The 16,350-nt window shown below is 50.2% G+C and overlaps 1 protein-coding gene across 1 annotated transcript in view; it reads right to left on the bottom strand.

The window, feature by feature from the left end:
- Positions 1-1,545: 1,545 nt before the first annotated feature.
- Positions 1,546-16,350, bottom strand: part of CACNG5 (calcium voltage-gated channel auxiliary subunit gamma 5) — a 66,045-nt gene continuing 51,240 nt past the window's right edge. The window contains exons 3-7 of the mRNA XM_012453964.3: positions 11,984-12,280; positions 10,473-10,559; positions 8,878-9,018; positions 5,110-5,255; positions 1,546-4,836 (exon numbers count right to left, since the gene is read on the bottom strand). Of these exons, the coding sequence (XP_012309387.2) occupies positions 4,579-4,836; positions 5,110-5,255; positions 8,878-9,018; positions 10,473-10,559; positions 11,984-12,280 (929 nt within the window). The 3' untranslated portion in view covers positions 1,546-4,578. The remainder of the gene's footprint in view (positions 4,837-5,109; positions 5,256-8,877; positions 9,019-10,472; positions 10,560-11,983; positions 12,281-16,350) is intronic.

Raw genomic sequence — 16,350 nt, 5'->3', positions numbered from 1 at the left:
GGTAACACACAGAGGGTGCAGCAGCACCTGTTGAGAACTTAGGCCTCTGAATCAGCAGGGCAGAGATCCCATGCATGCAAATCTTCAAGGGCAGGGCCACCCAGGCAGAAAAATCTTAGCCCCTCAGTGAGCAGACAGGCAGTCCCGGCTTCACATACCAGAAAGCAGAGGCAGGCCCAGAAGGATATGACATGTCCAAGGTCACAGAGCAGAAGTCCAGGAGCCTGGTTCAGGGCTGTGAGACTCCAGAGACCTCAGCTCTGCCGGTACCCAGGACATGAGGCCCCAGTGCCTGTCCTGGGAGACGTGGATGCCAGAGGGGCACCTGCCTGGTTCCTATCAGCTCATCTGCATGCCTGGAACCCAAAAAGCAAAGGCAGTCCTGGTGGGGGCTCTGGCTGGCTCCAGCTTACCACCCTCCACCCCCCGTGGTGGTGACCACTGAGCCCTGTCTCTTCTATGGCACCTGGAGCAGCTACTGCTGCCATGGGTGAACCCACACTCACAGTGCTATCCAGGCCCCAGGCACAGTGGCATTCGGCAGAAGCCACTCCCTACACAGAGTGCTGTGTTCCAAAGGCGGGTTAACTTTCGAGTGTCGCACGAGCATATGAGAGTGGTTCCCCGCGTGTGGGGAGAAAGTCAAGACGTGGGGAGCTGCCAGTGGGTCCTGGTACCCAAAACCCAGGCAGCTGTGGAAGGAATAGAGTCCAGGCACCAACTGCTCAGGCCTTAGGTGGAATGAGGCTCCCCTGGCCTCCGCTGTCCTTTCTCCACACGATGGTTAGTTTTATGTGTCAGTGTGGCTGGGTCACAGTGCTGCCCAGATATTTGGCCAAACATTTTTCTAACTGTCCTGTGAAGGCGTGTTTTGGACAATACTACCATTTAAGTTGGTGGACACTGAGTAAAGCAGTTACCTTTGCTAATAGAACAAAGGCTGACCTCCCCTGAGGACCTGCCCACATCTGTCCTCAAAAAAAGTAATTAATGTATCACTAGAAAAAAACACAAAAAAAGTCAATTTTTGTTTCTTTTCTCTCTCTTTAACTCTTACATGCACTCCAGCCTGGGTGACAGAGCAAGACTTTGTCTCAAAAAAAAAAAAAAAGTAGTGAGTTCCAGGTGTGGGGGAACGAATGTCAGATTGTTCCCTCTTAATGGCTGGTTACCCCAAGTCATTTTATTCAGTAATTCTTGACACTTGGGTTTATTAGTCTACCCCTCCCTTTTTTTTTTTTTTTTTTTTTTTTTTTTTTTTTTTTTTTTTAACACTGCTTGAGGAAACAAAAGATCAGAATGTTCCTGGTCAACATGGTGAAAGCCCATCTCTACTAAAAATACAAAAAATTAGCTAGGCATGGTGGTGCTAGTCTGTAATCCCAGCTACTCAGGAGGCTGAGGCAGGAGAATTGCCTGAACCTGGGAGGCGGAGGTTGCGGTGAGCCGAGATCGCGCCATTGCACTCCAGCCTGGGTAACAAGAGCGAAACTCCGTCTCAAAAAAAAAAAAAAAAAAAAAAAAAATCAGAATGCGTATTGGAGAAGAGACTCTAATTTATGATTTCTGAGTTGAGTTTGTGTATGTTCATGTTTGGTAAAAATCCTGATTGAGGAGAGGACGCAACTAGGCCCTGATTCTGAGATGAATTTATAGACAGAAAGGAAATTGTGATGGTGGTGTGATTATTGACACATTCATCCACCCCAGTGAGGGGAAAAACAGCCCAGAACCTGTTCCTAAGATGCGCGTAAACCACATCTTCCCAGGGTAAGGGCTCCTTCCTGCAGCAGCTCAGCATCAGGCCAGTAAAGACCAAACCTAGCGATGTCTGAGTCCACAGTCAGCTTTTACTTAGGAGTGGATTCTAGTTTTTCCAGGTGCACAAAAAACCAGCCTGGCAGTGATAGAGAAAGAGTATTGTAGAGAGAGAAAAGTGCAATTAGGAGCTAATTACATTGACAAAAATTGGAGTAGAGCTCACCTAAACGATTGTCCAGTTTGGAAACGCTATCTGACTGTCTCCAAGCACAAGAACTGATTCGGTTACTTTGTTGCAGGGAGAACATGGTTTTGGTAGTATTCTGTAAACAGTAACCGAAGAGTACAACCGTCATTGCGAGGGTGCCAGTGGACAGGGAGGGGGCTTCGCAGCTACCCGTTTAGAGGCCAGCGTTGAAAAGTCACATACAAAAGCAACAGGGAGCCTCCCACATGAGGCTGAATCATTGGAGTTGTGGGTGGGTGGGAGTGGAGTGGGCTTGGAACCCATTTAGGCCAAGCCCCTCAGGGTGGAAGGGTGTTGCCCAAGGATTCGTGGTGAATGAGTGGCTGAATTGGGACCAGAATTGGCTCATCTTTCCCCTCTACCATGCTGCCAGACAAATGGAAGAATCCAGCAACAAAATACCTGTCTTCCCTAAATTCATTTGTGGAATGACCCCCCCATTACCTCAGAATATGGCTATATTTGGAGATAGGCCCTTTAAAGAGGTTATTACATGAAAATTAACCACCAATTAATTGGGGATGGGCCTAAATCCAATCTGACTGGTGTCCTTATCAGAAGAGGGAATTTGGAGCCAGGCATGGTGGCGCATAATTCCAGCACTTTGGGAGGCCAAGGTGGGTGGATCACAAGGTCAAGAGATCGAGACCATCCTGGCCAACATGATGAAATCCTGTCTCTACTAAAAATACAAAAATTAGCTGGGTGTGGTGGTGCACACCTGTAGTCCCAGCTACTAGGGAGGCTGAGACAGGAGAATCGCTTGAACCCAGGAGGTGGAGGTTGCAGTGAGCCGAAATCATGCCACTGCACTCCAGCCTGGCTTCAGAGCAAGACTCCATCTCTAAAAAAAAAAAAGAGTTTGGACACACTGAGGGACACCAGGGACATAGGCATACAGACCATGTGAGGACACAGCAAGAAGTTAGCTGTCTGCAAGCCAAGGACAATGGCCTCAGAAGAAACCAGTTCTGCCAACACCTTGATCTTGGACACTGGTCCCCAGAACTGTGAGAAAATTCACGTGTGCTATTTAAGCCCCCCAGTCTGTGATAGTTCATTACAGCAGCCAGGCTGCCTAGCACATCACCCCTCCAAGCCTGCACAAACCAACGTGCAGCATTCGGGACTACGTGCTGGAGCCCATGTGTCACCACCACGGCTTTGTGTTCTCAGAACCTAACGGCGTCTTAAAGAGGGCGAGAGGAGAGCTGGCACAGCAGTGACACACAGCACTGTTTTGCTACTCAAAATCTCAAAACCAAAAATGTCTAAGCTGAGCCAACACTTGGAGAGCCGAGGGGGGTGGGCATGGCTTGCAGTAGCTTCTGTGGACTTCACGGAGGGTGATTGAAACCCCCCTAGCTCTGGTTTCCCACCAGGAGAATGGGCGTCACACTGCCTGGTCTTCTGGAAAAATCTGATTTGCCCACATCTGTCCTGCACCCAGGAAGCAGACACTCCTCTGTATTAGGATTAAATTGGCAACCCCCAAATGTTCACAGGCAGCTTTTGGAGAGCAGCTGGATCATCCCAAAAGTCTGCCTTTGTTTGAACTCAAAATGCACCAGCTGTCATCAAATCCAGCTCCAACGCCCAGGCAGCCTCTTCGAAGGCTACTTTCCTCTTAGGTGGTTTAGACAGCTGTCTACAAGATTCCATTGTAGGACTTTGGTCCAGAAATATTGCCCTTGTAAGGGGACAGTATCCCCAGGGTCAGAAATACTGTCTGGTGATAGGAACTCGGACCAGCTCAATTCTAAAATTCTCATTGTCAGAACTAGTTATTTGGGTTAAGGCATAAGAGGCTCCTGTAAAATGTTATCAAAGGGCCATACATATTAGGATGTCTTCAGCCATTAACACCTCTTTGTGACTTCATCAGTGTGGCCCCAGAGCCACTCTTAGTCCCGTAGGGCCAGGACCCAGGGCAGCTGAGTTCTGGTGGGAGGAAAGGTTCACAGCCTGTGTCAGGGAGGGGAGAGGGAGAGCACGGACAGGTGTGATGTGTGGAGGGACTCGTGACAAAGGAGAAAGGAGTGCAGGAGGAACAGTGCCAGCTTGACATGTCTAAGCCAGCCAGACCTCCATATCAGAGTCACCTTTCGGCCAGATGGTGCAGATCTTGAACGTGAAGGCCAGGCCAGTTGGCAAGTGCATGAGTCCAGCTGCATCTGTGTAAAGAACTTGGCATCTCAGAGCTGGCCCTGGGCTAGGGCCATGAAGTTGGGGTGCAGGAAGAATATACAAAGGGAACATCAGCCTCACCTGGGCTTGCAGGGAGCAGCTGGCTTCCTGGAGCCACGGCTGTGATTGGTACTCACATGGGTGGGGCTTCTTCCATGTTCCCAGCCAATCAGCTTGTCTGCAAACTCCAGACTCCCACACCCACGCTGGGGGGCAGGTAGAGCCCTTCTGGAGAAGCAGGGAGAGGACTGGGGTCAAGTGACAACAGCTAAGCGTGGGTGGCCTGGGCCTATCAACCACAGGCCTGGGGCTCAGGGGTCACCTGGAGAGAACAGGCAGGGTTGTCTGGCCACCCACAGTCCAGGGATGGGGATGGCCGAGGCTCAGCAGGGCGAAGAGGACATCTGGTCATAGTCGGGGCACTTGAGCAAGGCAGGGTAGTTGCTGTTCATCTGCAGGGAGGCCTCACTGGAGATCTCGGAGGGGCTGCGGCCCCTGACCCAGGCATCTGGATGTAGGAACTGGCCCGAGTAATCGGAGCAGTTGCTCAGCCGAGGGCGGTAGAAGCCGGGGTGGGGCCTGTACATGTCCTCTGCGGTGTATCGCTTCATAAATAGGTACACAGACATCACCCCGGCGCTCTAGAAGGGGGGAGATAGCGGAGGACGGCTCACTGCTGGGGTCTGCACAGGACACGGCTTGAGTGGGGCGGGAAGTGGATGTGGGGACAGGGACAGGGGCAGGGCCCTGGGGCCATCCTGGCTGGAGGAGACCCAGGAAGGTAAGACAGTGACACGTTCTGGGATGAAGGAGGGAAGTAGGGTGGGTGGTCCAGGGCCCTCTCCCCACTGTCCCCTGCTCAGTGGGGCAGTGCTCAGCCCCAGCCTGTCCCTGCTCGGGGTAACAGGGTTTACCTCCGTTAAGAGGAAGGAGATGGCGGCGAAGGCAAACGACCACCCGTACTTGTAGTTGAAGTAGGTCTCTGCATCCTTGGTCCTGTTGAGCATCTCGTCATTGATGCTGGAGATGTAGAGCACCAGGCCCACCACGAGAGAGAGGCCTGGTTGGGCAGGTGGGGGAGGGGATACTCAGCCCAGAGGTGCCAGGAATTTGCTGAGGTGGCACCCACCTCCCCTTGCAATTCAGGAGCAAAGCCGCTGGCTTTGGATAACAACACTTTGGATAACAGTGCTGACATTGGAGCTGAAGGGAGAGCAGATGCTTGCCTCCGAGTACCCTGTTTCGGCCAGCACCTTCTAGACAGCAGATGGTTTCAGGGAAGCTCCTGTATAGCCGCCCTCCTATGCCGTGGGCTAAGCCCAGTGGTTCTCACGCTGCTGTGCATACCCGTCACACAGGCCTGAGCCCTAGCTCTGCACATTCTGACACACCCGGCCTGGGATGGGGCCCTGGCACTGTATTTTTTTTTTTTTTTGATGGAGTTTCACTCTTGTCGCCCAGGCTGAAGTGCAATGGTGCAATTTTGGCTCAACCTCTGCCTCCCGGTTTCAAGTGATTCTCCTGCCTCAGCTGGGATTATAGGTGCCTGCCACCACACCCAGCTAATTTTGTGTGTTTAACAGAGATGGGATTTCACCATGTTGGCCAGGCTAGTCTCGAACTCCTAACCTCAAGTGATCTGCCTGCCTTGGCCTCCTGAAGTGCTGGGATTACAGGTGTGCACCACTGCACCTGGCACTGAATTTTCTTAAGAGGGCTGTGAACCACTGAGCTAGAAAGTGGTTTTTATAGAACTGAAGGGTAAAATAGGCCCCCTAGGCAGAGATAGCCAAGGTGGTAGGTGGTACCTACCATTGTGGAGTTCCCTCATGTGGCCTGCAGTCTGTGCAACCCACCTGACCACAAGATGTGGCCTGGCTGAGATCTCTAGGTAGGGGAGGTAAAGACAGTTTGTCCAGATTCTGGCAAGCCTTAAATCAGGAGGCCAGGGGGCACCAACCGCCTACTGCCATCGTGCAAATGACTGCCTCAGGCATCAGTTCTATCAATTAGTAGCTGTAATTGAATCAAGACATAATTAATTACTCTGTTTTGAGCTGTTCAGGTTCAATTCCACTCACATTATTTTATGAAACTAGGGCATCTGGAAGGATGAATGCTAAAGGAAAATCGATGTGACTGAAACCTTCCAGGTACTTTACTTGCGTTTGAATCACTGCTGCCCTAAATGAACCCTCTTTATTGTTAGCGTTGAAATGATTTCATGTGGCCCATCTCAATCCTAGATTTCTGATCCCTAGCCCACTGCTGAAAAACCTCAGGTATCTCAAAGCTACTGTTTATGGCCTTGGCTATCGTGAAGTTCACAAAAGGAAAAAAAAAAAGCTTCACTACACGGGGTCTGTACCTCTTGGAAATATCACCATGCAAAGATTGGGCTGATGACATTGCTGGTGCTCCATAAATATGTGTTGGGCTGACGCATGGGAGGGTGGAAGGATGGATGATGGGTTGGTAGGTAGATTGAAAAATGGATGGAAAGAATGGGCAGGTGTGTGGATGGATGGGTGGCTAGAAGGAGAAAGAGTGGCTCTAGGGCACCAGACTTTCTGACTGCTGTCTCCCAAGCTATGTTGACAAGAAAATATTGGGAAAAGGATCCTAAAATTACTTAGGAGTCAGGTGGTAATCAGAATGCCTGGTATCCAACAGCTGTTTTTCCTTCCATCTCCCGTCCACCCACCCATCCATCCATCCACCCATTATTCAAGCCATTCACCCATTTTCCATCCAAGCATCTTCTCCCCAGGATGCCCCCCCCAATCAGTCAGTCAGTCCAGGACACCTAAAATACATGCCCCAAGAGCCACTCCTTTGGCCAGAGTCATTATCTCCAAGAGAAAAGGTCTCTATGCAAATGCGCAGGTCACCTTCAAAAGGAGGAAGAGCCTACCTTGGTTTCCCGTGTTCTTTCTCCTTCTCGTTCTATGCACCAGCCATGAGTAATCTCATCCATGTCCATGGATTATGTCCACGGCTTCCCCTCCCACTCCCTAGGCTGATAACTTTCCAATCTCTATCTTTGGTCCAACTCACTCCCATGAGCCCTAGACGCAGACCTCTGGCAGCCTTTCAGAGACTCCTCCCAGATGTCATAAGGACATCTCAAACTCAGCATTTCCCACACTAAATTCATGATCTGCCCAAATCTCCTCCTCCTGTGATCCTTGAATCAAGGATGGGATATGCCATCTACCCAGTGCTCAAGCGAGAAACTGGCACTCACCTCGACTCTTCCCTGGAAGCCTCATCCTAGTTCTGTGGAGTTTACCTCTCAAGTGTCACTCAAACCCTCTCATTTCTGTCTTCTCCACTATCAACCCCCTGTTTGGGCCATCGCCTCTACTATTGGAATAGCCTCTTGCCTCGTGTCCCTGCCTCCTGTCTTTCTTCCCTCCCTCCCTCCATTCCCCAGCATGGTCATTCTAAAATCCAAACCTGGTCGTGTCATCCCTTGGCTCAAAATCCATCTAAGTCTTCTCATAAAATCCCAAATCCATTAGATGTCCTTGGATGCTTTTCCCAGTCTCTCTTCTCACCACACTTTTCCTTGCACCTGCCATGATGAGCAGTGATTACTCAGTTCCCCCAATGCTTCATCCTCCCTCTTCCCTCCAGGTCGCTTTCCACCCTCAGACTCGCTTCTTTGCCTAATTCCTACTCATCTTTTCGCTCGCCTCCTCCTGGTCTTCCATGACCAACCTTTGCCCTGAGTGTCAGCCGCTGCTCTTGGCCTCCATCGCTGACCTTGCTGGCCACCATTCATAGTGCTACTCACACTGGCTATCTCCTGTCTAGTGTTTGTATCTCCCATTATGCTGTCTTTTTTGTGGGCAGTGATGCCAGCAGCCAGAATAAGGCCTAGTAGGTAGAGATCATGAATGAGTGAATAGAAAGAAGAATGAAGTACAACCTGGCATCAGTCTAGGAAGACAAGTCCATGTTGAAGGGGTCTAGGAGGGCTTATGGTGTGGGGTGTGACTGGCAAGGTAAGGAGACAGCAGGAGTCTCCTGAGGACAGCTGGGGGATGGGGGAGGTGAAGGATCCATCATTCCAAAGGCAGATTGTGTTTAATATTCATGTACAAATATGAAGACATAGCCCCTTCAAAAATAGGAACACTTAAGATGATGGGAATTAAAAAGTCCTTGGGGTAGTGATGTGCAGAGTGAGGAAGGAACCCTGGGTTCCAATCCCAGGTTTGCCAGAGGGGAGCCTGTGCCATCACCCCTCCTGTGGAGCCTCTGTTGCTCTTCCAGAAGGTAATAATGGGCCCGGGGTCCTCAAATGTTTCCTCCAGCTCTGACTCAATTCTATCTGAGTGACTGACTTAGTCTGTCCTAATTCCAGGACTTCCCAGTGCAGAGCTGTTTGGGAGTTAAATAGGTAAAGTTCTAGGTGGCTCACGCCTGTAATCCCAGCACTTTGGGAGGCCAAGGCAGTCAGATCGCTTGAGGTCAGGAGTTCGAGATCAACCTGGCCAACGTGGCAAAACCTCATCTTTACTAAAAATACAAAAATCAGCCAGGTGTGTGGCAGGCACCTGCAGAAGGCCGAGGCAGGAGAATTGCTTGAACCTGCGAGGCAGAGGTTGCAGTAAGCCGAGATGGCACTGCTGTACTCCAGCATAGGTGCAAGAAATGAAAACAACACAACTTACCCGAGAGGATAAAGAAGATGCCAGAGACAAAGGCCAGTATCGTCCGATGGGGACGGATGTGTCCAATGTTGCTCAGGATGAACCCAATGAACATGAAGAAGAGGCTGACCAGAGGGAACGGTGTGGCTGAGCGGATCATCTCTAATGGGGCAAAAGGGCAGCCTGTCAGCCTCCAGGCCTGACTCATTCCTCCTCCTCCCAAGCTGAGTGTTCCTGGGACTGCTTACCAACAGGTCTTCAAAGCCCCACCCCTGCAGGGGTTCCCCAGGCTCCACCCCATCTGGTGGCCTGGGGTCCTTCCATTACTAGCAGGACTTTTGTCTGAGGTGGGCCTGGAAGGTCTGACTTCAAGTGCCAGTATCTTCAGGGCCTCTGTCATTTCCTCCAGGCATAAGCTACTATCCTCCTGGGGGTCCACACTGTCTGCCAATATAGAGTCCACACCACCTGCCAATGTGGAAGCTCTGGAAGGGCCAGGTTATTCCATCTTACTCCCTTTTCCAGGCAGATTCACCATTTCCTTGGGCAAGGGGTTGTTCTGAATGGAGCAGGGGACAGTTAGAGCCTCTGTTTCCTTCAACTTATAACTACCTGGGGAGAATTCTGTCAGGTCTAGTCTTTTTCCCTGGTTCCTGAGAGATAACCTCTAAATTTTTGGAATTTTCCAAGGATGGGAGTGTGTTTGTTATTCACGGTGGGTCTCAACCACACCTGAGTTTATGCTAACCAAGTGACTCAGGATGGGGACTAGAAACACCAACTGTGGGATTAGAAGATTGGGGTTCCACCTGGCCTCTAGGGAAGGTAAGGGGCTGGAGAGTGAGTTCAATGACATGATCAATAATGTAATTAATCATGCCTATGTAATGAAGCCCAGTACAAACTGTGGACAGCAAAGCTCAGTTGAGCTTCCTGGTTGATGAACACATCAGTGTGTGAGATAGTGGCACATCCTGATTCCACGGGTAGAGGACTCTGAAGCTCCACATTCAGGACCCTCCCAGACCTTGCCCTATATGTCTCTTCATCTGGCTCATCCTGATTTGTATCCTTTGTGATGAAATTGCAATGGTAATTATAGCACCTTCCTGAGTTCTGTGAGTCATTTTAGCAAATTATTGAACCTGACAGTTATGAGAGCTCCCACATTTGGAGCGAATTGGTCAGAAGTACAGGAGGCCAGGGACCTCTGAACTTGCAGCTGGCATCTGAAGTAAGGGTAGTCTTATTGAGGACTGAGACCTTAAGCCTTTGGAGTCTCTGTTAACTCCAGGTGATCAGTATCAGAATTGCATTGCAATATTGCAAGCTCATACTGGGGCAGAACCAACTCTGTTGAGGTCAAGGCCATGAGGTCAGACTCCCTGGGGTCCAGAGAGTCACCTCCCTGATTAATGCCTGGGGCAGTAGACTGGGAGACTCCAGCAATCTTTTTTCACTACTGGAAAATTAAGCTCTAGTCAACTCAGGTCAGCACACCCAGCTGAGTCTAAGGGCATTTCTCTTGAGAAATATGCTGGCATCTTGACTCTTCCCTCTACCCTGCTCCTCTCTGTCCAGCCAGTGGCCCAGGTTGCAAGACTAAAGGCACTTACTTAGAACATTGACCGTAGACTCGGATGTCAGCTGGGTGTTCATGGGCATCACATATTCTATGGTGAAGCAACGCCCTCGCTCTTCACCTGTGGAGACAAGAATCACATTTCCAGGCCTTTCTTGATCATGGATTTGAAGTTAGTTCATTCAAATGGTATTTCCAAGTGTTGTGTTATTAGGATCTTTGACCTGCTGTGTCTTTGCACCCGAGCTGGGTCCAAGCCCTAGAGGGGTTCTGTCCCTGGCTCATGGCCCACAGCAGGGGTGAAGGCATGTCCTGATATGACAACCTTCCTGGAGAAGCACCTCTGTGAGGATGGACCCAAGCACCAAGAGTAGTGTGAAAAGAGGTTGGCATTGCAAACTCTCCATGCTGAATGAACATCTGGTGCCATCTCATTGTGTTTGGCCAGATAAGGCTGACGATGGTGCATAGCTGACTGATTCTCCAGTGTGGGTGTCATGGAGCAGAACTCCAAAAGCCTTGTCAACCACCCTGGGAACCAGATCCTAGTGACTTCAAACTCTGCTTCAGATTGAAGCATAGACCGATGCCACACAGTCTGGAGCAGAAGTCAGAGTTAGATGCGATTCCCATGGCTGACTCAACACCTTCAGGTGTCTTTCCTGCTAAATACTGGTGGGAATCAATACCCGCTCCACCCCCAAAAGCTGTACTATAAGCTGGGAGGGAAGAGCCTGGGAAAGCTAAATTGTATCTATTCCCAATGCACACATAAGTTACAGGGTCCTGACCACACTGTGGCCAGCCCAGGCTTGTGGCTAGTCTTGTATGACTTGGAGATGCTTTTCTTGTGCAGGCTGGTCTTGGGCCATGATAAAGGGATAAAGGATAGAGTTCTTGGAGAGGTAACTTGAAAAGTTACAGGGAATCCCTAGTGAGTAAAAAGGGAGGCCCAGGTAAGTGAGGTCAAAATCTCTACGATGCTGCAGAGCTGGAGGGACCTGCTCATGCGTTTCCTCTGTACCATTTTACGGAGGGAAGAACAGAGAAACTGCCAAGTATTTTCTATTCTATAAACTAGTGGATGCAAGGAAGCTGAGTTAAGGAGACGTAACCTCCTCGAATCTTCATTTCTGCATTTGCAAAGTGGAAATAATAATAAGTCCTGTCTTGCAGTATTGTTGGGGGGATTATATGGGATTGATAGTTCAATGAGCTAAGGCATGCAAGAGCGTTTGAGATCTGTGCAAAGGCATTCTCATCCAGCTCTGTGAGCAGAGTGTGGGGAAGGCATAGTTACATTCATCTTTCAGGAGGGAAGACCTGGGGGATGAAAAGCCTGGCTCAAATGGACATCCAGAATCAGGGACTTGAGTTTGGAATGGGGTCTTTGTCATTTCAGGGAGCACCACCTGGCATATATAGGCATCATCCATGGTGAACTGTCTCCTTCCAGCATCTCTTGGTCATCCCTTCCCAGGGGGGGACCTTTTGGGGCAGGTGATGTCAGGGGGCAGGGCTGTCCCCAACCCTTGGCACCCTTACCTGCAAGGAAGCAGACCCGCCAGAGGCCCGAGTGCAGGGACATCTTGATCTCAGTGCTCTGGTTCTGGGGCACAATCACGCCCTCCTCCAGGTACAGCCAGTAGTCGGTGCTGACTGCGATGCCCAGGAGGCCCAGGCCACAGACAGCAAAGACGCTGCTCAGCAGGGTCAGGGCCTTCCTCCCACAGGCACTCATCTTCCTAGACTGTTGCTGGGCGGCCAGCCCCGACACTCCCACCAGCACAGAGTGGGCTCTGGGGCCAGGGAGAGTAGGTGAGCAGGTGGCAGTGCCCACAGCTGTGAGAAGACCAAGATGAGGAAACAGTAATTAAAGTCAACTCCCCACCTGGCTCAATGGATGGGTAAAGACCACCAGGCGGCCGGGCGCGGTGGCTCAAGCCTGTAATCCCAGCACTTTGGGAGGCCGAGGCGGGTGGATCACGAGGTCAAGAGATCGAGACCATCCTGGTCAACATTGTGAAACCCCGTCTCTACTAATACAAAAAAATTAGCTGGGCATGGTGGCGCGTGCCTGTAATCCCAGCTACTCAGGAAGCTGAGGCAGGAGAATTGCCTGAACCCAGGAGGCGGAGGTTGCGGTGAGCCGAGATCGCGCCATTGCACTCCAGCCTGGGTAACGAGAGCGAAACTCCGTCTCAAAAAAAAAAAAAAAAAGACCACCAGGCAACCCCCTGGGACACTAGGTCACCACGACAGAGGTGCAACCCTCTGCCTCACCCTGCAGCAATTAAGAGCTTTCTTAGCATCCCCCGTTGCAGGACCCCCTTGTCCTCTCTGGGAGTCCCCTTGCTGGGTACTGCCATTCATTCATTCAACAACCCATTGTGTCAGACATGGGAGATACAAAAATGAACATGACACTCTCCTTGCCATTGAAGAGTTCCCCATCTAGAATAACAAAGGCACTCCCAAAGCAATTAAATGCAGCCCACTGAGGACTCTGGTAGAGACCTGCCCAGGAAGTAGAGAGAAGGATGGAGGAGGGAACTCTGCTGGGTGAGCTTCTCTGTGTTGAAAAGGATTCTGAGGCTCAAATACACTCTGAAAGAAGCTGGCTCCAGACAGGGAACTGGCAGCAGCCTTGGGAAGGAGCAAAGGAGCAGGGAAGACTTCTTGGAGGAAGGGGTCTTCCTCATGTGACTCGAATCAGTTGCAGGACTGGGTCAACACAAGTAAAGAAGCCACACCACGGTCCCAGTGCAACAGCCTCCTCAATCCTAATCAGAAATGGGCTGACTCTTGCCTGCCCAGCACACACTCTTTGCAGGGGCCAGCTCTGAACGAGAAGAAGAGAAGCTAAGTGTCTACGCAAGGTCAACCACAAGCCCCACCTGCTGATATCTGCCAGGGTCAGGCACTGGACTTGGAGCTAGAAAACAGTGGAGAGCAAGGCAGATGGATGCCAGCCCCCATGGAGCCCATAGTCAGCCTCAGGGCTTCTGTGCTCTGGCTGTAATCTAGAGCTCCCTAGGGAGTGTCTAAAAATCCCTGATTCACACGTGCCACTCCAAGAGATTCTGATACAACTGGACTCAAGTGGGGCCTGGAACAATGAGTCTTTGCTACTCAAAGTATAGTTCATGGACCAGCCACGTGGGCATCACCAGAGAGCTTTACTAGATACTTGTGCTGGATACAAGCTGTCCTGCTCCACTGCCCCCTCTCTTGCATAGAGAATGACTTGGCTGGGTGGAGAGGGCTATTTGGCGTTTCATTTCTCCCTCCTTTATCAAAGCCGACACAGGAAGGATCACTGTGGCTTAAAGCCCTGTGCTCTCCAGCCTTGCAGACATGGACACAGACACACATGCCTCCAGGAAGCCAATGTGTGGCTCACTCTGTAGATCAATCAACTTTCCCATGATCAACTTCTAGAGCAGGGTCGGCGCTGTGGGATCAGGGCCAGCGGGCACCAGCCCCCCACCCCGACCCCTTCTCACAAAGAGACTCTAATCTCTCCCCCTCTCTCCTACAGTCAACTTAGACTCTGCAGACAAATCTGGCTTCTGTCCCTTTTCAGCTGTCTCAGTATCGACCTGTGCCTCGGCTCTCAACTGGGACATGATACCATCCCTGGGGTAGGGCCCTATTGCACCCCTGGAGCCTGATATTGATGAACTGCACCAAAGCACCACTGTGCTTCTTTCCTTAACATCACTAACATCCCATTTTGAAAGGTCTGACTTTGCAATATGGCAAGGGGCCAGTGAAAGATGCTGACAGGGTAGCAAACTTGCAGCCACGGCTGGCTTGAGTGATACCACCTTTCTGAGTTGCCCAACACCCCATCCTCTTCTAGAGATGGCTCTGCCTCCTGCTCAGGCCCCACTGGATTACCCCTTCTGGGCCTTTGTCACATCCTGGGCTTTTCCCATCATAGCAGTTGCTACATTACAATGCCATCACGTTTGCTTGGCACAGCACTTCTCAGATTTTAGTAGGCGGACAACTCACCTGGATCCTGTTAAAATGCAAATTTCAATTTAGGGAGTCGGAGAGGACAGAGAGCCTATTTTTCTAACCAGCTCTCTGGTGATGCCCATGTGGCTGGTCCATGAACTATACTTTGAGTAGCAAAGACCCATTGTTCCAGGGCCTACTTGAGTCCAGTTGTATCAGAATCTCTTGGAGTGGCACGTGGGAATCAGGGATTTTTAGACACTCCCTAAGGGACTCTAGATTACAGCCAGAGCACAGAAGCCCTGAGGCTGACTATGGGCTCCATGGGGGCTGGCATTCATCTGCCTTGCTCTCCACTGTTTTCTAGCTCCAAGTCCAGTGCCTGACCCTGTGCCTGCAGTTGTGGAAGACGTGACAGAATCAGAGGCGTGGCCACCTGCAGAGTTTACGAGCTGGAAAAAAACTACAGCATCCCGTTCTGACTGAAGGTGGGGAGGCGTCACGACAGGGAGAACCCAGGTCCTGAGGACGAGGAGCCAACTCCTAGCAGAGGCTCAGGGCAAGGCTGCTGCCGATTGATGGGAAGCAATAGTGACATCGTAATGATAGTATTGTTATATTAATAGTAGTTAGCCAAACACTGTCACTTACACTTGAAACTCACACAGTCCCAACATCTGCCAAAGGAAGTGGAATTGAAACCCCAAGGATGGTTAGCAGGGGTAAGGGGAGCAGTGGAGAACAAAGCCATATGGCTCCCAACGGCGAACAGAGCCTTGAACTTACACTCAGCCGTGCCATAAAGATCCATGTAAAGCTGGGAGATTATGGTTTGGATATGGTGGTTTGTCTGTCCCCACCAAAGCTCATGTTGAAATTTGATCCTCAATGTGGCAGTGTTGGGAGGTGGGCCTGGTGGGAGGTGCCTGGGGTCATGGGATGCCTCAGGAATGGCTTGGTGCTGTTCTCAGGATGGTGAGTTCTCACTCTCAAAGACTGGATGAGTTTCAAGGGTTGCATTAGTTCCCTTGAGGCTGAGTTGTTATAAAGCCTCGGGTTTCCTCCATTTCCTTCTTGCCCTTCTCTGCTGTGTTGTGATGCCACACGAAAGCCCTTACCACAGACCAGGGGTATGCCCTTGAACGTCTCAGCCTGCAGAACCAAGAGCTAAATAAACCCCTTTTCTGGGGTGATGGATACAGCAAACCACCATGACACATGTATACCTATGTAACAAACCTGCACATTCTGCACATGTACCCAGAACTTAAAGTATGATAAATTTAAAATAAGAAATAAACCTCTTTTCTTTATAAATTATCCAGTCTCGGGTATTCTCTTATAGCAACACAGAACAAACTATGACACTCTCTGAAGCCTGTTTCTCTCCTGGATAACACAGAGGAAGAGACTAATAATGAAAGCTAAAGTATATTGAATGTTCGTCATTGTTAGGCACCCTGTTAAGCACTTTACTCCCTATTTGAATCCCAACTGTTCTATTACCATCCCCATTTTACAAGTGAGCAGACTGAGGAGCAGAGAGGTTAAGAAACGTGACAAGAGCACTCAGCTGGCAAGTGGTGGTGCCTGCATTTGAAATTTACCTTGCCCCACTCCCAAGCCCTTTCTCAAGGCTTGAATTCTCAAACTCCTAACCCCATCAGTTTATCCAATGGGTTCCATGGAGCAATAATTCCATGGAATATGCTAGAAAAAGTGACTCTGGTTAAAAAGAAAAAAAAACCAGCTTGTGAAGCACTGCACCTAGCCCTTAAAGAACCACATTGCACATTATGGTAAAGGCTTGAAAAGCCTGTTTAGCTTTGCTTATTTCAGTATTTTCCAAACTTACTTGAGAAAAAAAAAATGACATGTTCTACGAAACCCACTCTGGGAACCACACCTCACGCCAGGAAGAATAAAAAGACCTGCCTTGCTCACTC

Source organism: Aotus nancymaae, unplaced genomic scaffold (assembly GCF_030222135.1).
Source record: "Aotus nancymaae isolate 86718 unplaced genomic scaffold, 86718_ANA_hifiasm-v0.15.2.pri h1tg000089l, whole genome shotgun sequence".
Taxonomy (NCBI): Eukaryota; Metazoa; Chordata; class Mammalia; order Primates; family Aotidae; genus Aotus; species Aotus nancymaae.
This window is presented reverse-complemented; position numbering and strand designations above follow the sequence as displayed.